The sequence below is a fragment of the Elgaria multicarinata genome, chromosome 3 (genome assembly GCF_023053635.1).
Source record: "Elgaria multicarinata webbii isolate HBS135686 ecotype San Diego chromosome 3, rElgMul1.1.pri, whole genome shotgun sequence".
NCBI classification, from domain to species: domain Eukaryota; kingdom Metazoa; phylum Chordata; class Lepidosauria; order Squamata; family Anguidae; genus Elgaria; species Elgaria multicarinata.
Window position 1 is genome coordinate 16,799,103 of NC_086173.1, and position 22,301 is coordinate 16,821,403.

The 22,301-nt window shown below is 46.5% G+C and overlaps 1 protein-coding gene across 3 annotated transcripts in view; it reads left to right on the forward strand.

Annotated features, from left to right (window-relative positions):
• PLXNA3 (plexin A3) overlaps window positions 1–22,301 on the forward strand; it is a 75,374-nt gene that overhangs the window by 20,368 nt on the left and 32,705 nt on the right. For all 3 annotated transcript variants that reach the window (XM_063119397.1, XM_063119398.1, XM_063119399.1), the window contains 5 exons: window positions 1,298–1,421; window positions 3,571–3,721; window positions 4,386–4,485; window positions 6,906–7,020; window positions 9,404–9,604. In XM_063119397.1, coding sequence (XP_062975467.1) covers window positions 1,298–1,421; window positions 3,571–3,721; window positions 4,386–4,485; window positions 6,906–7,020; window positions 9,404–9,604 — 691 coding nt within the window. The remainder of the gene's footprint in view (window positions 1–1,297; window positions 1,422–3,570; window positions 3,722–4,385; window positions 4,486–6,905; window positions 7,021–9,403; window positions 9,605–22,301) is intronic.

The following is a 22,301-nucleotide window of genomic DNA, read 5'->3' on the forward strand; positions in this document are numbered from 1 at the left end:
GTTAGAGATGGGGGCGGGTGGAACGAGATGGAGGCTCTTGTCCCCCTGAGTTGGGAAGACGGTGGGAGATGGTCGCTTTGTCTCTCTTCTTCCCATCCCTCCTCCTGGTAGTCACCCATCACTGGAAGTAATATTGGGGGAAGATGAGAAGACTTTGAGCCCCCATGGCAAGCAAGCCCAGGTTCTCCCACCCGCCACCAATACGGTTCCTTGCATTTGTTTTTCCGCTCTGCGGGAGGCAGGATGAAGCTTGGGGGAAAGAGAAGGGGTGCTGCAGAATGCAGGGGATCGAGGTGGGCGGGTGGGCGAGTGGGGACGCCTTCTTCCTCTCCACCCAACTGGCGGCCGCCTCTTTACATCTCTGCTAGCAGAGTTCCCCTCCTTTCTTTGCTCCCCTCCCAATCCCCTATCGCTGCCACAGCACCTGGTGCAGCAAACTCGCACCTCCTAACTTAATATAGAACTATGTGATAATGCTTGGGGAGGGGGGAGTGAGAGCGGAGGTGACACTCCGCCCCCACCCACCGCCACCACCACCCACCCAGCACGGTGAGGGGAATGAGAAGAGTGAGAGAAAGAGAGCTGTGAAGAGCTGATTATTTATTTCCGAGAGCTCTTCTAATCCTGAGCCGAGGCTTTTCCTCCTGTTGCAGCTCCGGGCTCTCCCGACCCCGGTTCTCTTTCCACCCTGATGTTCTCTCTGATTTTGCCCCTTATTTCTCGACAGGCACTATTAGGTTGGTTGGTTGGTTTTCCCCTTCAACACACACACACAGAGCCCTTTTGGGGTTCCCTGTGTGTGTGACTGCTGTTCCTTCTTCCTCAAGGCAGGCCTCTCCACCCCCAACTCCCCAAGCATCCTTGGCTGCAGCGCTAACGAGCCTCCCGGGCCCTGGAGCGGAAGCATCAGGTCCGCATTACAGTCCCCAGGCTGACTTTCTCCCCCTCGCTCCTTTTGCGTGCGCACTCTCATGCGCTTGCCGCGTTGGCCCTGCTGTGGCTTCGGCTTTCCCCAACGCCTGCCTTGACCTCTGCTCTGCCAACTTTCCCGTGTGAAAGTCCTCTGTTTTATTTGCCAGATTGGGAACCAGCCTGCCCTGCTACCGCTGCCAGCTCTCATGAGCTTCCCCCAGTGGTGTGTCTGACGCAAGTTCTGTTCCCCTGCCCCACCACCCACCACCCCTTGCTCAATGGCTGCGGTGAGCTTTTCTGTCCTGTTGGGAGAGGAGAGGGGCAGGACGCCAGGCTGTGAAACTTCCATTTCTCCCCCCAACCCCTTCCTGTTTCTGTGCCTCAGGTGCTGTAGAGAAAGCGAGTGCCCCCGCACTGCAGAGCCTCACCGTTTCACGACGACTCTGACCCAATGTGTGCGGCTGCTTGTCGAGCCCAATAACATCTCAGTGACGGAGCCCAGCATTGTGGTGAGTCCTGGATCCCTCCCATGCCTTCCCGCATTTCTAGCTTCTCGTTACCCTGTCAAATTGGCAAGGCACCTCTCCTGCCCAGGTAGTGATGAGGGGGATATTGCTCCTGCTCCTCTTTCAGAAGGAGGCAGCTCCCTCCACCCTGCTGTGTGCCCAGGGGATATATGTTACCCATTTTCTATTTACACTCACTCAGGGGTGCAGGATCCCAGGCTCAGTGGGCCAAATCCGGCCCTCAGGGGGTTTCCCAGATGGCCACGCTATGTTACACACAACCAACAATCATTTGGTGGTTTTCTCAGCTTTTGTGCCCTCCTCCCCTCCCCCGATTCTAAAAGGCTGAAATGCCTCTTCCTGGTAGTAAGAGCTTTAAGCTAAAATATGTGGCTATTTTTGGCCCTGACCACCACTGGATTGCAGCCCCCGAGAGTTTCTCTGAAACTGAATTCGGCCCTCAAGCTGAAAAAGGTTAACCACATCTCTGTCAATAGCAATTTCATCCCCAAATGGACCAAAACACACTACCCGTAAGCGGCAGTTACTGCAGCCAAAACTCTCCCCACGGCCTGAGTTCGATCCCAGCAGCAGCTGGCTCAGGTCGACTCAGCCTTCCATCCTTCCCGAGGTCGGTAAAGTGAGTACCCAGCTAGCTGGGGGAAAGGTAACTGCGACTGGGGAAGGCAATGGCAAACCACCCCGCTACAAAGTCTGCCAAGAAAACGTCAGCGAAAGCAGGCATCCCTCTAGGAGTCAGCAATGACTCAAGTGCTTGCACGAGAGGTTCCTTTCCCTTTCCTTCTTTTTAGAGCGTTCCCAGCTACAGTAGGACCATGACCGGTAACTTTGATCGAAGCCAATATATTCTATATAAAGAAACTTTTTTTATTGTCAGTGTGGAAGTCACAGCCATCCTATAGGAATGTTTACTGTGGCATCTCCTTGGATGTGACAATTAAACCCCATAGTCACCCCTAAACCTAATGGTGATGTATTTACTATTATGAATGTGTCCTGCCTCCAGTTTGTGGGGTTGGAAAGTAAATTATTATGAAATGAAATAAATGCCATGCTCAATTGCCTCACCTGTTATGGAGTTGCATTTGCACCATCCTTTGAAGACTCCATGAGAGTCTCCCAATATCTCCAGAGGGTTCTTGACTGGCAAGGAAGTCTTCTTATGATGTGCCAGCTACCTTCAGTATGAAATCCTTTGTAAACTAATTGGTTTGGAGGTATAAATTGTGTTTCTGTAAGTTAATCAGTGCTGTCTTTTGCCACCATCCCCAATACTGGGAAAATACCCTCTAGACTCATACTGGAGATTCTCTCTGATTCATGTTAGGACCCTTTTTTTTTTGTCCAGGCAATTTTTTTGAACTGTCCAAAGAGCTTTGGCTATTGGGCATATAGAAATGAAACGAATGATTAGGGCTGTGGCAATGTGCATGTTGTGGTTGCGGAACATGATACTGGCTGCACAATTCAGCTTCAAGCAAATTTTTTGTGAACCGCCCATAGAGCTCCGGCTATTGGGCGGTATAGAAATGTAATAAATAAATAAATAAATAAATCACAGCTTTTATTTATTTATTTTGAAAAGCACGTTTCTAGCCAATGTGGTTGCCAAGATATGCTTGAAAGGGAGTGAGGTAATACCTGGTGGAAACCCAGAAGCCAGAGGAGCTGCTGAAAAAGATTCCCAGTGGTCAGAGGGTAGAACTTCAGCAGCTCTGCATAGTTTCTTGCTCCCTGTAACTCATTCTCTCTCTCTCTCTCTCTCTCTCTCTCTCTCACACACACACACACACACACACACCCCTAGTAAAAACAAAAACATTGCAAAATAGTAAGAATGGCAGAATACATAAGATAAACCATGAACATTGGGTTTTAATTTCCATAATAGATATGTACATGCTCCAGAGTTTGGGCTATCTTGTAGTATACAATTTGAGGTGTGTGGTGTATTATTATTATTATTATTATTATTATTATTATTATTATTATTTATTTATTTATTTATTTATATAGCACCATCATACACATAGTCACACAGAGCATACATCACTCCCTTCCCTTCCGTTGATATAGGTCTCAAAGATACTAGCCTGTTGAGTGTCTTCTCTCTCTTGGGCTGTGTTTCTAGCTTCAGCTTACTGTCCACAATGTCCCAGACCTGACTGCTGGTGTGACTTGTTCCTTTGAAGGCCTTGGAGAGAGCGAGGGGCAGCTCCAGATGGATGGGGGAATCCGGTGCCTTTCCCCTACATTGCGGGATGAGCCCCCTGGAGAGTACGGTGAGTGCTTGGAGGTGGGGAGGGAAAACAGGTGTAGCGCAGTAGCTCTAAGACACTGAGCTGGTTCCCAGTTCAAATCTCGCCTCTGTCACAAACGTCCTAGGGAAGCCTCCCTCAGCCTCTCCAGCTGCAGTATGGGAATAATAACTCTGACCTACCTTCCAGTGTTGTTGTAAGCATTGCAACCAGTTAATATTTTGTGTGAAGCACTTAGAACTGTCTAAAGTGCACTATATTCATGCTCCCTCTTATCATTTAAGATGGAGAAAGAATTGGGGCCCAAATGGCATTTCAGCAGGGATCCTCTTTGCTCTTTTGACTTGTGTCTTCCCTTTCATGTGCTGTATTCTCAAGATCACTCGATACAGATTGATTGCTACCCTGCGTTTCCCTTTATGCTTGCAACTGGGATGTTGAAAAGGTCATAAATAAATGGACCTCGTCCCTCTCTCCTCCCCCCCAACACACACACATACAAACACACTTTGCAAGTCTATGCTTATGTGCAAATAGAGAACTTCACTCTGGTTTACTAATTCTGAGTGTGGGAGCGGAGGTGTGGTATTTATCTTTGCTTCAAATTAATTTGAAAATGTGACCTTAGGAAAAGCATGCTTTCTGACTTCAGTCTCTCATTTATCCTGGCCCACCTTCACCATCTCAGGTGATGTTCGCACAGTTAAACTCCGACTTCTCTCCATGGAGACGGGTGTGGAATTTGCCAGCACAAACTTCGTCTTTTATGACTGCAGCCTTCTACGCACGTACGTTTTGACATGAGGGGAGGTGAGGGAGGGAACACCTCTCTTCTTCAATCCCCAGGCCTTGCTCCAACCTTGAGCAGCCGGTGTCCCCAATAAAAGCCTCCTTCATCTTGGTCTCTTCCCTTTGCTCATAATTCATCTTGGATACTTATTAACCTGATGAACCTCTACTACGTGAGGAGGAAAGATCCCCTCCCGATGGTGTAAGGTGGGAGCAGGTCAAAGGGGTAGGTGTCACCATACATAAAGCACAAACAGGCAAGTCCAGCGTAATGGTTAGGTGTTAGACTAGGACTGGGGAGACCTGGGTTCAAATCCCCACTCAGCCGTGAAGCTCCTTGGGTAACCCTTGGGTCAGTCACTATTGCTCAACCTCTTAATCTCTCAGTCTAACCTTCCTCACAGGGCAGTTATGAGGATAAACTGAGGGAGGGGGCAGCAGGGAGAGGACCGTGCCAGTTTGAGCTCCTAGGTTGGGCTATAAATATAATGACCCTGTTCAGATGACATGCTGAGCCATGGTTAGTCTGCTAACCCCTTTGCTGCAAATAGTGAGCGTGTTTAAACTGTGGTTATGTAGCTGCCATGGTTCACATGACATGCTAAGTCATAATGTGAACCGCTAATAGCTTCGGCTATTGGGCAGTATAAAAATGTAATAATAAATAAATAAATAAATAAATAAATAAATAAATAATGTTTAACTCAAAATGTTTAATCACTGTGGCTGAGCAGGTTGTCCGAACAGGGTCATTATGTGATTTAGGAGCCTGGGTAGTTGTTATTCCTCCCCTCTTTGACAAATAGGTTTCTAGAGTCTTACTTTCATGCTTATTTATTTAGCCCAAGGATGGCAAATGTGTGGTTCTCCAGGTGTTGTTGGACTGCAGGTCCCATCATCCCTGACCATTGGTTTTGCTGGCTAGGGTGAAGTACAAAGTGTTGGTTATTACCTTTAAAGCCCTACATGGTTTGGGTCCAGGCTACCTGCGGGATCACCTTCTTCAGTACAATCCGCCCCGCACACTCAGGTCCTCTGGGAAGAATCTACTTCAGCTAGCAAAAACTAGATTAACAACTGTTACCCAGAGGACCTTTTCTTCTGCTGCCCCCAGATTGTGGAATGGCCTGCCAGAGGAGATTCATCAACTTGACAGTCTTTTAGAGTTTAAAAAAGCAATAAAGACTGATCTACTCCGGCAGGCCTATCCAGTGATATTTTAGAATGTTTTAAGGATGTTTTAAAGATGTTTTAATCATGTGTGGTATGTTTTTAATCACTTTTTAGCGTGTATTTTATATCATGTTTTTGTACTGTTTGTTTTATACTTTGAATGGTTTTCGTTTTTGTGAACCGCCCGGGGAGCTTCGGCTATTGGGCGGTATAAAAATGCTAATAATAATAGTAATAATAATAATAATAGGGCTGATGGGTGCTGCAGTCCAACTACATCTGGAGGGGCCCACATCCCCCACTCCTGATGTAGTGCCACTAGTGTGCATGGTGGTGAACAGAGCAACATCAACAAACAAAACCGAACCAAAAGGACAGGTCCCTGCTCAAAGGAGATTATAATTTAAATTATTTCTGTAGAGAAGGCAATGGAGATCAGGGGGGAAAGAGTTTTAGACTTCAGTCTTAGAACTTAAGACCATAAGAAGAGCCATGCTGGATCAGACCAAGGCTCCATCTAGTCCAGCACTCTTGTCTTGACTGTCGGGGCTCTGAGTATAGGGACATCTGAGCCAATGCTATGGACGGCTGAGCATGTGGAAGTGTGCTGTCCCTTTAACCCAGTATCCAGAGCCAGCTGTGTCACACCAGGGATGAGGGAGAAAGAGCCTCTTTTGAGCCAGAGAGGATGAGGGCCGTGCGCTCATGTCGCCTCTCCTGTTGGAGACAAAGCACTGAGGTGTCTCTCCAATGCAGCAGCACCATTTCTGCCGCCTTGCTTTTCTCCCTCAGGGCTTGGCATGCATCTGCGTCCCCTGCCCCCCCCCCCTTTGCCGGTTGGCGTCTTTAAAGTACGAAATGCCCTACAATCTCTGAGGTGCTGAAGAAATGCCTTCCTCCTTCAGTTCTAAGGGCATGCAGGCTCATGCCAATTCCTCGGTTGAGTCAGTTTGTGGGGACGGCTTCAGTCAACGTTCCCTCAGGGCTTGTCTCTCCGCAGCCAGCAGATGGCTTTGGCAGGGCTTCGGGAGGTGATTCAATCAGTGTCCGTCTCCTTTCCCTCCACCTTCCTTTCTTCCCATGAGTTCCATATCCTCAAGCAGAACAATGGTAACAAGGGATAAAAGTCCCGGAAAGGAGGAGGGGGTTGGCGCGTTTCTGGGCCAGGGCTTGCCTGTTGTTGTTGTTGTTGCTGCTGCCGCCGTTTCCCCTTATTGACTGTTTTTTATTTCCCTCACCCCTGCAGGTGCCTGTCCTGTGTCAGCAGCCATTACCCTTGCCACTGGTGTAAATACAGGCACACGTGCACCCACAACGTTGCCAAGTGCTTCTTCCTAGAGGGACGGGTCAACACCACTGAGGTGAGAGGAGTCCTTGTGGGGTAGGGTGCCCTCTCTCTTCCCCACTGTCTTATGAGGATCCCTGAACGGCCCCTTGAGAAAACATCTGGACTTTGGGGATGCCAATATCCTAAACCCCCGAGACAACTTTTTATCTCCCCGTCAACCCTCACCGTTAAATTCAGCCCCCTATAGACTCTCCTCGTCTGTTGCTGCAGGGGCTGAAGAGATCCATGGTGTGTGTGTGTTTGTGTGTTTGATGGGCAGGAACAACTTTCTTCCCCTGCTGAACTGCTCCAGTGGGGGGTGGGGGATGGTAGGAGGAGGGGAGGTCTCCAGACATGTGGCTTGAACCCAGAAAATCACCTTCCTTACTTTCTCTCTCTGGTCTCTGTCTCTCTCTCTCTGGTTCTGCATTTCTCCTTAAAGCAGAAATGGCTACAGTCCTCCTCTTCCCCTGAACTTGAGAAGGACATTAGGGTGCAGAAGGAAACTGCAATTCTGTTTTTCAAATTCATTCAATTGTGCAACATTTTGCATATATTTAATTGGAACATTTAAAAACCATATGGGGGCAATATTTGGGGTTCTGCAGACTTCAGAATGTACTGCTGACCAATACATGGGGCGATGAAGGCAGAAGAATCAAAGGGGGGGGCGAAGATAAGAGCCATGGGGAGGGACAGAGAGGTCTTCAGAGCCTCGCAGTTCTTTCTTTCCCTGATCACTGGACGCTCCCTGCTTCCAAAACATGACCTCATTGCAGCATGTAACTTCACAGCCATGAGGTCTAGAAACTTTGTTTCAAAAATAAGCTGAAAGCTGAGATTTCTGGAAGGCACATTGAGTTTAGGTTTTGTGTACAGGTCAGGGGTTGTTTTATAAAAGTGTGTCCCCGGGCCAGGGACATCCCAAGTCATTGGAAAAGCGCCAGCAGGTGGCAGATCAACAACATTGGCAGCCGATAATAGCACTAAAGTGCCCGTGTTGGGGTGGGACGGGGGGGGGGGGGGAATGGATCAATATGGGGGAGGCCAGGATCTTTGCTGGTAATGGGGCTGGTCGCTCGCAATCAATCGTCTGGCCCAGGCGGCGGGATCAATAGACCTAGAGACGCCCGGGGCTCTTTGTGGGTAGGTAATTGATAGCATCTCCCTTTGGAGGGGCCAGCGTTTGGGTTGCGGTCGGATGTGGCGGCTGGAGGTGGGAGGGGTCTGGACAGCTGTCCAGAGGCTCTGGGAAGTGAAGCATTCACTGTAACTGTTAGGGTTGAGAAGCACTGGCGCAATGGGTGTGCACAGGAGGTGTGTGTGTGTGTGTGTGTGTGTGTATGTATGTATATGCTGCACATTAAGAACGAGAAGTGAGAGAACTAGAGAAGGAACTTGGCGCTTCCAGGCCCTTCCAGGCCCCACTTCCCCTGCGGGGCCTGCCTTTTGTCTTGACCCCATTGTCTTGGCTCTGGACAGGAAGTTGCACCCAGGGCTTGATTGTTCTGCAGGTCAGGACCGCATTTCCTCTATTGCTTCCCAGTGTCACGGCCGCTCTGCCTCCTTGTTAGCCATGTAAACAGAGCAGCCGGCCCAGCGCACTCCCCCCCCTTTCCCTTTGGTACCAAGGAGCAATTAACTGGGCTCTGGTTTCCATGGTAACTCTTGAGCGCCCAGCAGGCTCTTTCATCTCCATCTCTCTCTCTCATGCGGCCGCTCCAGGCAAGAGGAGGAGCTGGGAGACAGGCTCCTGGGTTTTATCCCCTTGCTCAGTAGGGGCCTTTGGGGTGGGGAAGGTCATGTGGCCATTTGCTGTGTAGTCGAAAGAGCCTGAGTTCTCTTGGGGCAGAAGGGAGAGGCTTATAGCCTTTCCCCGTAACAGGCCATGGGTGTCTTCACTCAAGAACTAAGGCTGCAGAATTCTTGGAAATCGGTACAATTGAACTCAATGGGCTTTCTTCTGAGAAAGCATGAATAGGGCCAGGATGTAAAATTGTTGTTATTGTTGTTGCGGGGGGGGGGGGGGGCACTTTTCCTATATCTGCTCATTTGAAGGGAGGGAGAGACTGTAGCTCAGTGGCAGAGTGCATGTTTTGCACATGAAAGGTCCCTGGTTCAATGCTCAACATCTCCAAGTAGGGATAGGAAGGAATCCTTCCTGAAACCCTGGAGAGCTGCTGCCAGTCAGTGTCAACAATACTGGGCTGGATGGGCCAAGAGTCTGACTCTGTATAAGGTGGCTTCCTATGTTCCTAAGGTAATACCTATATGAGTTAGAATTTAGAACCAGCTCCTGCTTTCCTTCCTGTACTGACAACATCCTTAACGTGTATACAAACAGCACAAGGTGTGTGTGACAAAGATGCTTTCAGTGCCATGTGTGCCAATGCTTTGCATCTCTTCCTTTCCTGTAGGGCTGCCCAGAGCTGCTTCCTGGTGGGGAAATCTTGATACCTGTCGGAGTGTTACAACCCATTACCCTGCGTGCCAAGAACCTCCCGCAGCCTCAGTCGGGCCAGAAGAACTACGAATGTGTCCTGGGCATCCAAGGCCGCCAACAGCGGGTCCCAGCCGTGCGCTTCAATTCGAGCAGTGTCCAGTGCCAGAACACCTCAGTGAGAGCCATACCCTTTATGCCTACATTTTAGTCCTTCTTTTTCTTGCCCCCCCCCCCCCCCCGTTCTGCAACCATGAGGGCTGGAAGCTTTGTTGAAAAGGGAATACTGCTTCTCAGTCCTCCACAGCTGCTACCAGATTTCCTTACTTGTCCTTCGCTTCCCAAGAAGCAGAAAGGGCTTCTTGCTTATCCAGGGCACGGCGTGTTGTATGCGTTAAAGGCAAGGGCCAAAACTAGCCATCCCAGCCCAACCCATTGCACTGCAGTGGTTAAGAGTGTTGGATTCAGACCTTGGGCTTTTGACTTAATTGGATATCCACCAGTTGCTATCATTTCCATTTCAATTGCCTATCTGTAAAATGGGAATAGTGACCTAAGTTACAGTGCTGCTGCTGACAGACTGAATGGGACCCAAACCGTAAAGCACTTCTGTACATCGAACAATAGGTTTCTTTGGTTTTTTTGCAGAAGTGCTTTAGCACATCACCAGAAGTATAAGAAGTTGAATACTTTTCTTCTTTGGGAACCACCTCAACTGACACCATGAGCACTTATTGTGTTAGCATATTTATTTCTAGCCCACATGTCAGGGTAAAAATCTTCAAAAAGCAGATTACAGCATACTGTAGAGTACAATAATAATAATAACAAAATAATAAAATTAATGTTCAATACATAAATATTGAAATAAAAAATAAGATAGCAGCAACAGATCATAGAATCATAGAATAGCAGAGTTGGAAGGGGCTTACAAGGCCATCTAGTCCAACCCCCTGCTCAATGCAGGAATCCACCCTAAAGCATCCCCGACAGATGCTTGTCCAGCTGCCTCTTGAAGGCCTCTAGTGTGGGAGAGCCCACAACCTCCCTAGGAATCTGGCTTCCTTTAACTTGAGTCCTTTATTCCATGTCCTGCACTCTGGGAGGATCAAGAAGAGATCCTGGCCCTCCTCTATGTGACAACCTTTTAAGTATTTGAAGAGTGCTATCATGTCTCCCCTCAATCTTCTCTTCTCCAGGCTAAACCTGCCCAGTTGTTTCAGTCTCTCTTCATAGGGCTTTGTTTCCAGACCCCTGATCATCCTGGTTGCCCTCCTCTGAACACGCTCCAGCTTGTCTGCATCCTTCTTGAATTGTGGAGTCCAGAACTGGATGCAATACTCTAGATGAGGCCTAACCAGGGCCGAATAGAGAGGAACCAGTACCTCACGTGATTTGGAAGTTATACTTCTATTAATGCAGCCCAAAATAGCATTTGCCTTTCTTGCAGCCATATTGCACTGTTGGCTCATATTCAGCTTGCAATCTACAACAATTCCAAGATCCTTCTCGTTTGTAGTATTGCTGAGCCAAGTATCCCCCATCTTGTAACTGTGCCTTTGGTTTCTATTTCCTAAATGTAGAACTTGGCATTTATCCCTATTAAATTTCATCCTGTTGTTTTCAGCCCAGCACTCCAGCCTATCAAGATCACTTTGAAGTTTGTTTCTGTCTTCCAGGGTATTAGCTATCCCACCCAATTTGGTGTCATCTGCAAATTTATTCAGCGTTCCCTGCACCTCCTCGTCCAAATCATTAATAAAAATGTTGAAGAGCACTGGGCCCAGGACTGAGCCCTGCGGTACCCCACTCGTTGCCTCTCCCCAGTTTGAGAAGGTTCCATTGATAAGTACTCTTTGAGTCCGATTCTGTAGCCAACTGTGAATCCACCTAATAGTTGTTCCATCTAGCCCACTTTTAGCTAGTTTGTTATCAGAATGTCATGTGGTTCTTTGTCAAAAGCTTTGCTGAAGTCAAGATATATGACGTCCATAGCATTCCCATGGTCCACAAGGGAGGTTATCTTATCAAAAAATGATTTCAAATTTGTCTGACAGGACTTGTTCTTGACAAATCCATGTTGGCTTCTAGTGATCACCGCATTGATTTCAAGGTGTTTACAGATTGACTTCTTTATAATCTGCTCCAGAATTTTCCCAGGGATGGATGTCAGACTGACTGGTCTGTAGTTCCCAGGTTCTTCCTTTTTGCCCTTTTTGAAGATAGGGACAACGTTAGCCCTCCTCCAGTCGTCCGGCACCTCACCCGTCTTCCATGATTTTGCAAAGATAATAGACAAAGGTTCTGAGAGTTCTTCCGCTAGCTCCTTCATTACTCTAGGATGCAGTTCATCGGGCCTGGAGATTTGAACTCATTCAAGGAAATTAGGTGTTCTTTGACCATTTGTTTATCAATCTCAAACTGTAATCCTGCACCCTCAACTTCTGCTTCACTTTTTCCAGGGGGGTCATAGACCCGCTTTTGGGAGAAGACTGAGGCAAAGTAGGAATTGAGCACTTCAGCCTTTTCTTTGTCATCTGTTATCAATTTGCCATCCTCATTAAGCAGTTGAACCACCATTTCTTTCCTCTGTCTTTTACTACTCACATATCTGAAGAAAGCCTTTTTATTGCTTTTAGCATCCCTCGCTAATCTCAGCTCATTCTGAGCTTTAGCCTTCCTGACGCCATTTTGGCATTTCTGCGCCATTTCTCTGTACTCTTCTTTTGTAGCCTGGCCTTCCTTCCACTTCCTATATGTATCCCTTTTTGTTTTCAGGTCATCTTTAAGCTTTTTGTGGAGCCACATTGGTTTCCTCTGTTGTCTTCTATCTTTTCTTCTTGTTGGAATTGTTTGTAACTGTGCCTTTAAAATTTCCTTTTTTAAATACTCCCACCCATCCTGCACTCCTTTTCTCATTAGGCTCATTTGCCATGGGACCTTACTTATCATAGTCCTGAGTTTATTAAAATCAGCTTTGCTAAAATCCAGAGTACGTGTATGGCTACACTCAACTTTTGTCTCCTTCATAATCAAGAATTCAAGTATGACGTGGTCACTTTCCCCCAGAGTTCCCGTAACTGCCACTTTATCCACTAAGTCATCCCTATTGGTCAATATCAAATCAAGGATTGCCGATCCTCTAGTTCCTTCCTCCACTTTCTGTAGGAGAAAGTTATCACCCACACCTCAGTTAAAAGCACAGTAAAACCTCAGTTTTACTGTGCTTTTAACTGAGATAAAACCTCAGTTAAAAGCACAGTAAGCTAAACTTAACCAAATGCAAAGCAGAATAAATAAGTCTTTAAAATCCTCCTAATAGCCAGCAAAGTGTGAGCCATCCACTTCCCAGGGAAGAGCATTCCAAAGATATGGAGCTACCTCAGGAAAGACCCTGGTTATGGTACTCATCAGTCTCACAACTCTCCCTGCTGAACCCAGAGAACAGGAACTCAGATGCTGATCTTAAAGCTCAGACAGGCTTAGATGGGTGCAGACAGTCTCTCCTTACTTGTCCTTCGCTTCCCAAGAAGCAGAAAGGGCTTCTTCCTTATCCAGGGCACAGCATGATGTATGCGTTAAAGGCAAGAAATCTACAGATGATGCCAAATTATTCAGGAACGTGAAAATCTCATGGCAATTGTGAGGAGCCTGAACAAGTTCTCCCCAAATGGGCAGCAGAATGGCAGGTGAAATTTAGTGGAAGCAAACTCAAACGGGTGCATGTTGGGGCAAAAAATAATTCTAACTGCATATATGACAATTGTGCCTAAAACTGACTGAGCAAGGGGCCATAGCTCAGTGACAAAGCACATACTCTGCATGAAAAAGGTTCCAGGTTAAACCCAGGCATTTCTAAGTAGAGCTAGAAAAGACCCCTGGCTTGGAACCATGGAGAGCCACAGCTGGTCCATGTAGACTGGGGGGGTGGGCAGAAGTGTTTTGGTCATGCTGGCAGAGGCTTCTGGGAGTTGAAGTCTAAAACATCTGGAGATCTGCCTACCCCTGGGGTAGACATTGCTGAGGACTCCGTATAAGGCACCTTCCTTATACTGTTCCATATGGATAAAGCCATCAATGGCTATTAGTCGTGATGGCTATTTATTTATTTATTTATTACATTTTTATACCGCCCAATAGCCGAAGCTCTCTGGGCGGTTCACAGAAATTAAAACCATAATAAAACAACCAACAGGTTAAAAGCACAAATACAAATACAGTATAAAAAGCACAACCAGGATAAAAACTATGCAGCAAAATTGATATAAAATTAAAATACAGTTACCTTCGTTATCTCAGGTGGTATGCCTCTGAATACCAGTTGCTGGGGAACATAACCCAGAGAGAGAGAGAGTGCCAGTACACTTGTGGTCTTTTCATATTCATCTGCCTGGCCACTGTGGGAACAGAACGAGGACTGGATAGGTCTTCGGTCTGATCTGGCACAGCCGCTCTTTTGTCCTGATGACTGTGACTATTTAGGAAACGAGTTTTGGGATAACAGTGGAGAAATTAATTGGATATGTCAACTTGGTGTACAGCAGCAGGGAGGGGGGGAAGGGCAAATTTCAATGTTGGGAATTGGCAAAAGGAGTGGAACTGAAAATAAACCGGCAACCGGTAATGCTGTGTCAGCCCATCTGAAAAAAAAATGACATCATGCATCTGGAAAAGTTTCAGAAATGACAACTGAAATGATGAAAGATTTTAGAGCAAGCTTCCTACAAGGAAAAGCTGAAGGGGTGTTGTAAAAGAGCTTAATAAAACTGTAAAGAGAGTGGACGGAGAAATTTCCAGTTTCCTCTCATATTATATTCAATCCCACGATCACCCAATGAAACTGGGTGTAGAGTAAATGGGAGAGAGAGAGAGGTTTGTCTCCCATAATCCTGGAATTTAGAGTCATCCAATGGAATTGTTGGGTAGTGGATTCAGGACGTGCAGAAGGAGCAATGCATAATTTATGGAATTTGCAGCCACAAGATGTGATGACTTGTGACTTCGATCCGGGGAGGGGGTAACTTGCGGTCCACTGGCGGTGGGAGGAAAATGCAGCACACGTGCTTTGTTTTCAAGCAGAATCACACTCCTGGGAGGCTTCCAGGAGCAGGAGTGTCATGACAAATCAGGTGGGTCTCTCCATTTCCCCCTGCTGGCTTCCCTTCCTCAGTTTTAAAGATCTCAGTGGGGCTTACACACACGCATACACACACTCCTCTGTTCCTTGAACAAGCAAATAGGGAACTTTCTTGGATATGAGAAGGATTGCATTACTTCAAGCTGTACTAGTTGCTGGTGCAAACAAGCAGAGGAAAAGCCCTAACTCCTTTCCCCTTCATTCACGTCTCTCCTCCTCACGACTGGGGGAAAAATATATACAGGCGGTGCCTCCTCAGTCCCAGGCTGCTGCTCCCCAATCCCTTCTCGTCTTAAGGCACCTCTTGAGCAAGGGCTGAAGCACAGGCGCCCCAGTGCAAGTTCAAGAAGAGCAGCAGCGTGTAATTACGCAGAGAGAGAGAGAGACTCTATTTGAAAATGACCAGCTCTGGTTCCCTTACTCAAGACTAAATCCCATTGATTTCAACTGCATTTACATCCAATTCATACTAAATATTCTCGTTGAGTAAACCCCATTGAACAGAGAGACTTACTTCTGAGTAAACACATAGAGAACTGACTTTTAATAGTCACTCAGAAACTTTTTTAAAAGTCTAAAACAGTAAACTGGAAAGAAGTGCTCTGCAACCCCATGCTTACTTCTGAGGTCTTACTTCTGTTTACTCAGAAGTAAGTCTCTCTCTGTTCAATGGGGTTTTATTTATTTATTTATTTTTTACATTTCTATACCGCCCAATAGCCGGAGCTCTCTGGGCGGTTCACAAAAATTAAAACCGTTCAAAGTATAAAACAACAGTATACAATAGTATAAAACCATAATATAAAATACAATATAAAAGCTCAACCAGATAAAAACAGCAGCAATGCAAAATTACAAATTTAAAACCATGTTATTTGAGATTTATAGATTGTTAAAATGTTGGGAGAATAAAAAGGTCTTCACCTGGCATCTAAAAGCATATAATGTAGGTGCCAAGCGAACCTCCTTAGGGAGCTCATTCCACAGCCGGGGTGCCACAGCAGAGAAGGCCCTCCTCTCTGAGTAAACCAAGGGTTTACTCAAAGGTAAGCATGCATAGGATTTTAGTATGACTTGGATGTAAATGCATTTGAAATCAGGGGGATTTACTCTTGAGTAAGGGAACCAGCAGATCTCTATTTTATGAACTGGAGATGCACAGCTTCGCATGATCAAAGTAAAGGAAAATCGATCCTCCACAAATGCAAACAGGTGGACTTTCGCACTGGTGGACTATCAGGAAAAGGGTTTAAGGGGGGAAATCAAAACATTCCTAAAAAATCAAGTGGTGAACTGATCTAATTCAAACTTGGCATGGCTAAAGCACTACGTAAGAGCTATTGCTGTGCCAAGTTTGATCTCTTTATCTGTAAAAATCACGCAAATGTAAGTGTTTTGGTTACCTTGGAGCAAAGGAGGGGACCTGATCACATTTACAAAAGAAATTTAAATGATTGTTCATCTGCCCACCCTTTGAAAGGAGCAAAACAAACATTCGCTCCTCCTCCTGTAAACCTTTCCCAAGCCAAGGGGCCGCAACAGTCTCAGCCCATGTGCTCCCTCCTGCTTCCTACAAATGGCCTCCTTTCCTTGGAGTCTGTTTAATATATTCTTAGGGGAAAGTATAGTGTGTTGTTTTACCACAATTGTGCAGTTTCAAGCTGCTGTACTATTGTATTTGGCAGAAATAAAGAAATATTTTTTAAAAAATAAAAAATTAACTGCAGGGGAAAGGAAAACGTAGAGGGTGGGGTGGGAGATTTCACCAGCATAGTAGCGCTCCGGGTGAAAAGATACATGAGCTGAAAGAGCGCAACAATGCACAGACGTGGAAGTCCCCAGCGCGCGACTCGATAGAGAAATGGAGGGGGAAACTGTGGATGAAAACAGGATTTAAAAAGTAGACGTGATAGAGCTCATAGGCTTCTCATTGACCTCTATGGGAATCGAGAGGTTGGAGTAGATGAACAGTTATTCTAATCCAGCAAGGCTTTCGCCTCTGAGTACCTGATGCTTGAGACATGGGGTTGTATCCAATGTCAGTCCTATTTTGAATAGACCTGTTGAAATGAATGGGGTTTAAGTTGGACAAACATTGGATACCACCCATAGGAGAAATGGGAGAGGTGTTGCCATTACAAAGAGCGGTCCTGCTGGCCTCTGTGGGCGACAGGCCTCTGAGGTTGGTGGGTCTTGGCTTGATCCAGCAAAGTGATTCCTGTGTTCTAACATCTGGAATAGTAAGCCTAAAGCAGACTTCCTCAACCTGGTGCCCTCCAGATGTGCTGGACTGCAACTCCCATCATTCCCAGCCAGCATGGCCATCTGGGGAGGCTGGTCTCTAAATGATTAATACTAAACCTAACTTTACTAACATCAAAGAGCGGCACAAAGGTTCGACTTCACATAAGCCCTAACTTTGTAGAATCCTCCTCCTGACCTGGCCTGACTCCGGGGCCAGGCCGGCCAACTTCATTTCTGCTTCCTTTCCTAAACTGGGCTGCACTTGTTGTGTGGGGCTTTCGCTGGATGCTTCGTTGTGGCCTGCCCTCTGCTGCTCAAACCTAATATTGCATCTTCTGATCCTATCTCCCCCCCCCCCCCGCCCCACTGTGGTTATTTATTAACCCTTGCATGCTGCAAGCCGGGTCCGGGTATTCAGGCTGCCATGCAACGGCAGAAGAACTATTATTATTATTATTATTTATTTATATAGCACCATCAATGTACATGGTGCTGTACAGATTATACACACTGAGAGCAACACTGGGCATGGGGGAAGTTTGTTGGCTTGGCGTCCTTCCCTTTTACTGCTTCTCCTTAGTGTCCAGCCACGTCTCATTTTCTGGCTGCTAGAGCTCTTACAGTGCCTCTCGGACGCAAGGCCAGCCTAGTCACCTTTGGTCTGAGGGTACAGGCTTCCTCCTGACTGGAGGGGTGGGCAGCCTGGTTGCATGGGGCAGCTTGCATTACACTGTCTCAACAATGTCCTCCCAGGTTCTCAGCCCAGCACCATGAGACCCTCAGTGGTGAAAACCCACCCATAGCCTTTCCCAACCAGATGTTTTGGACTTCAGCTCCCATCAGCCCCATCCAGCATGTCCAGTGGTTGTGAATGCTGGGAGTTGTAGTCCAAAGTATCTGCAGGGCACCAGGCTGAAGAAGGATGCTCTAGAAGTTCCATTTACATTTTCAGAGCTCTCCTTTTTGCCTGCATCTCTTGTTGTGCACATGGAACAGAGCAAAGTTTCTGTTGGTGTATTGACCACCGCTCCGTTGCCCAGTAGTTTCCTTCTTTGAGTTGGTCTTGGGCCTGCTGTCTGTAGACCTTCAGACTTCTAGTGGCAGAGGACTTCAACATCCACAGTGAGGCATCCTTGTCAGGTGTGGCTTAGGACTTGGTAACTACCATGAGGCTATCCCAGGCTTTTTTAAACCCATCACGTAAGGGAGGCAATATACTTGATTTGGTTCCTCCGATGGGTGGACCGGCAGCGATCATGAGGTGGCGGTATTTTTAAAGTGCTCCCTTGTTATGGGCAGATCACTATCTGGTGAGGTGTGGCTCCAATCCTGTATGCCTGCCTGTATGTTTCCGAGCCCAATTCAAGGTGCTGGTTTTGACCTATAAAGCCTTACACGGCTTGGGACCACAATACCTGACGGAACGCCTCTCCTGACGTGAATATACCCTGTCACTACGTTCAACATCTAAGGTCCTCCTCTGAGTGCTTACTCCGAGAGAGGCTCGGAGTGTGGCAACAAGGGACAGGGCCTTTGCGGTGGTGGCCCCCAGACTGTGGAATGATCTCCCTGATGAGGCTCACCTGGCGCCAACACTGCTATCCTTTCGGCGCCAGGTTAAGACTTTCCTCTTTGCCCAAACATATGGCGGCACATCTTAATCACCCACATGTTTAGTTTTTTAACGGTTTTTAATGCTTTATGTGTATATGTTCTGTGTTTTAGAATTTTAAATTTTGTATACTCGTTTTTATCTTAATTTTAGAATTTCTGTAAACTGCCCAGAGAGCCCTGGCTATGGAGGTGGTATATAAGTGTAATAAAAAAATAAATGGGTTGTGGACAGTTTGGTTGATAACAGCAGGCAGTTCTGTTGAAGCCCTGGTTGATTTCTGGGCTCTGGAGATGGCCTGGGCAGCTTGACACGGGAAGGGCTGCAGCTCAGTGTTAGGGCACCTGCTTTGGCATCTCTAGGCAGGACTAGGAAAGAATGCTGCCTTAATCCCTGGAGAGCTGCTGCCAGTCAGTGCAGACAAGTCTTGGTATGACACAATTGTTCCTAGGCACCCTCTCCCGCTGATGAGAGCTTGGCCAGCCACCTAGTATACCAGGGGGGCTGGGATGATGAGAAGCAGCAGGTATGCCAGCTAGAAGGCAAGTAGAGAAAAGCTTGGACCAAACACAACCTCGAGCTCTTTGCACCCGACTTTTGGGGCCGAAATGGCAGCAAATGAAAACAGCTTTTCTGCCACCATTGTGTCAGCCCTGAGCCGTCCTGCGGAACTCTTTTGAGTGGTGAGAATTTTGCTGCATGTAGGTCCCCAGAGTGGTCATAATGAGCCGTTAGTAGCTTATTGCAATTTCTCTGCCAAGTACTTCGACAATAAAAATCACTTTCACCCGCTCTGACTTAGATGCCACTTTGGATACCGTACAAGTACCAGATGTTGGGCTTTTAGGTTTGTACTTCTAGCAAAAATGTGATAATGCATCTTAATCCCTGACGGTTCGCAAAAAAATATTTTGTATGCATCTCTGGAAGAGAAGATTTCCCCCTCTTGATTGCTCTCCCGTTGGGTTGCTTTTGTGAGGTTTGGCATTTTCTCTTCATGACTTCTGTTTCAGCTAATTTTGGTATTTGGCAGGAATCTACCTCGCTTCTGCACATTTTGTTGTCGTGAGGTTAGACTGTCATTTTTTGGGTGAGGTTTTACAGTCATCTTTGCAGTGACTCATACTTTTCTGCTGGAGCTGCTGATGTAGCATTTCCAGCCTGAGGAATGACTATCAAACCAAGAGGGCTCGTATGTGTTTTGCATTTGGGGTTAGATTTTGATCCCGCGCTGCTTTGCAGTTAGGGGAACGTGGGCTGGTCTAGTGCCAGGCGTTGAGTATTGTTGGGAAACTGACTTATTTTTGGCCGGCAGCCACATCTATTGGGTTTTTGTGGATGCAGATAGAGAATTTCAGGAGAAGGGTTTTTTGATCGGAAAGTTTGTCAAGCAGAGCCTGGTACCAGATCTTCTCTACACTCTTTAAATGAGTTGAATCATTCACAGGAAGTTACATACACTGATTACAGGTGTAGTTTTAAACCATTTGGGTAGAGCTGGGGCAAAATCTCTCAGAATACATTTTTACGAGAACTCCAACATACCAAAATTCTTATGGATGGAAGACTTATTTATTTAATATTTATTTATTACATTTATATCCCGCCTTTTTTTCCTCCAAGGAACCCAAGGCGGCGTACATAAACTTCCTCCTCTCCATGTTATCCTCACAACAACAACCCTGTGAGGTAGGTTGGGCTGAGACACTGTGACTGGCCCAATGTCACCCAGTGGGTTTCCATAGCCAAGTGGGGACTAGAACCTGGATTTACCGACTCCCAGTCCAATACCTTAGCCACTATACCACACTTCTTAGACTTGGTTGTGTGAATCTACCCTTAATTCTAGCAGATTGATATCCCTCTGCTTTCCCTCCCTATACAACTCTCCTCAATAACTGATAGCATGGTTGCTTGTGCCAGATCCATATGAGGCTTTTATTGTGCCGTCGCCTGGCCTCATTCACAGAATTTTTCCAGGGATGCAGATTCCATTGTCTTCTACTTGTAACACTCCCTGCTTTTCCTGCCACTTCTTCTGTCTGTTTTCTCACTGCAGAAAATCTTTTGAGGAGAAAAAAATGGAATAGCTACACAATGGCTTCTCCTAAATAGTGCTAGGAGTCCATTGTCTGGAAGCACCTGTGTTTATTACAGTAACTTGTGGCTTGGCTGGCTTGCTTGAGCTAACTTGAGCTAGTTGCTCTGCAAACACCTCACCATGGCTCACCTGTTCTCAACACTGGCACATCTGAAGTCTGGACTGAGGTGGGTAATGGGTGGTTGTATGGTCTTTCCTTTTGCAGACACCTGGTCAACTGTTCTATAGTCTAGGACAGAGATGGGAGAAAGTACTGTAGATCTCCAGATGTTTTGGACTTCAACTCCCATTAGCCCTTGTCAGCATGGCCAATGGTCAGGAATGCTGTGAGTTGAAGTCCAAAACATCTGGAAATTTAGCTTCTCCCTACTCCTGGTCTAAGACAGCCTTGTTTTGGACTTCAATTCACAACATTCCTGATGATTGGTTATGTTGGGTGTGGCTGATGGAGAAGTCCAAGACATATGGAAGGCAACAGGTTGAGGAAGGTTGGGCTAGAAAGGGCAGTTTATGGCATGTTTGGGGGATGTTATTTTGCAGCCAAAGTGGTTTCTCTTCCTTCCTATCTCCCCAACTTCTCAATAAATACTGTTGCACTTTTATATGTTAATTGAAGCTGGAATCTTGATGGAATGTAGGATTTTGTGTTGCTTTAAATAAGGATTAAAGGCCTTATTCTGGATAGAAATAAATACTGAAGATCTGTCTTGGCACTTGTTCTGTTTACTTTTTAGCTTGTGTTAATGATGTGAGTGAAGATAGATGAACTCTGAAGGGGTTCAGATGTTTTGCAGACAATGCAAAAACAATTCCAGCTGGCAAAGTACAAAGGAAAAGTGCATGCTGTGTTGAAGAAAAGTAAAGGGGGAAAAACACACCCAGGTGCCTGAGTAACAAAATGGCTGATGACACCAGGTGTCAATATAGGTGCAAAGTAATACATGTGTGATGGAGGAAAGGGACAAGGTGTTCTTGGTGTGGCCTTGGTCAGCAAGTGGTTCTGCCACATGGGGAGTGACATTTTGGCATGGCCTTTCCCACAGTTATGTGCCTCCCTTTTGCCACCTCAGGGCTGGGGCAGCACTCGCACATCATCAAAAAGAATGACGAAAGGGGGTTCCAATTTGCATAACATTTGCTTATGCGCATGCATGTGTGAAAATTTAGAAGTAACGCTATTTAAATCTGACCGTAGAGACGAGACTGATTAGGTGACCTGTGTACCTGCTCAGTCTGCTGTCCAGGTGCTGTGTTCTCCCTCCCTATGGTTCTTTGACTTTAAACCAGGCATGGACTGGACAGCCCATCCAATAGAGGACACCTTCTAAATAGAGGACTGTCCTCTGCGAGCTCTCCCAAATAGAAGACTGTGAAGTGAGAGAACAGGCCACACTAGGCCAGGCAATGGGAATGGGAATTTGCAGGGGACACCAGGTGTTCTGACCCCTAATGTTTAAGTAGGCGTGTGTTGGGGTTTGTTTGTTTTTGGCATTTTTTTTTATTCTAATGATTTTCAGTTAGGAAGAGGAGATAGTAGAGGTGCAATGTAGATTGTACACAGCAAAGTATCCATTCAACATGCTGCAGCTAACAAAAAGAGTTGGAGAACGCCGGTTGATTGATAGAATTATCCTCATGATTACTACAGAACAGCTAGAGCTTGATTTGTGTGTGTTTCTGCTTTGGGTAATATTTGTTGTGGGCAATTGGGGGTGGTCCCTTTATTGAACTGCAGAGTTATTTTGATATGGCCCCTTAGGGGCAAAACAGTTTGTTTAGCA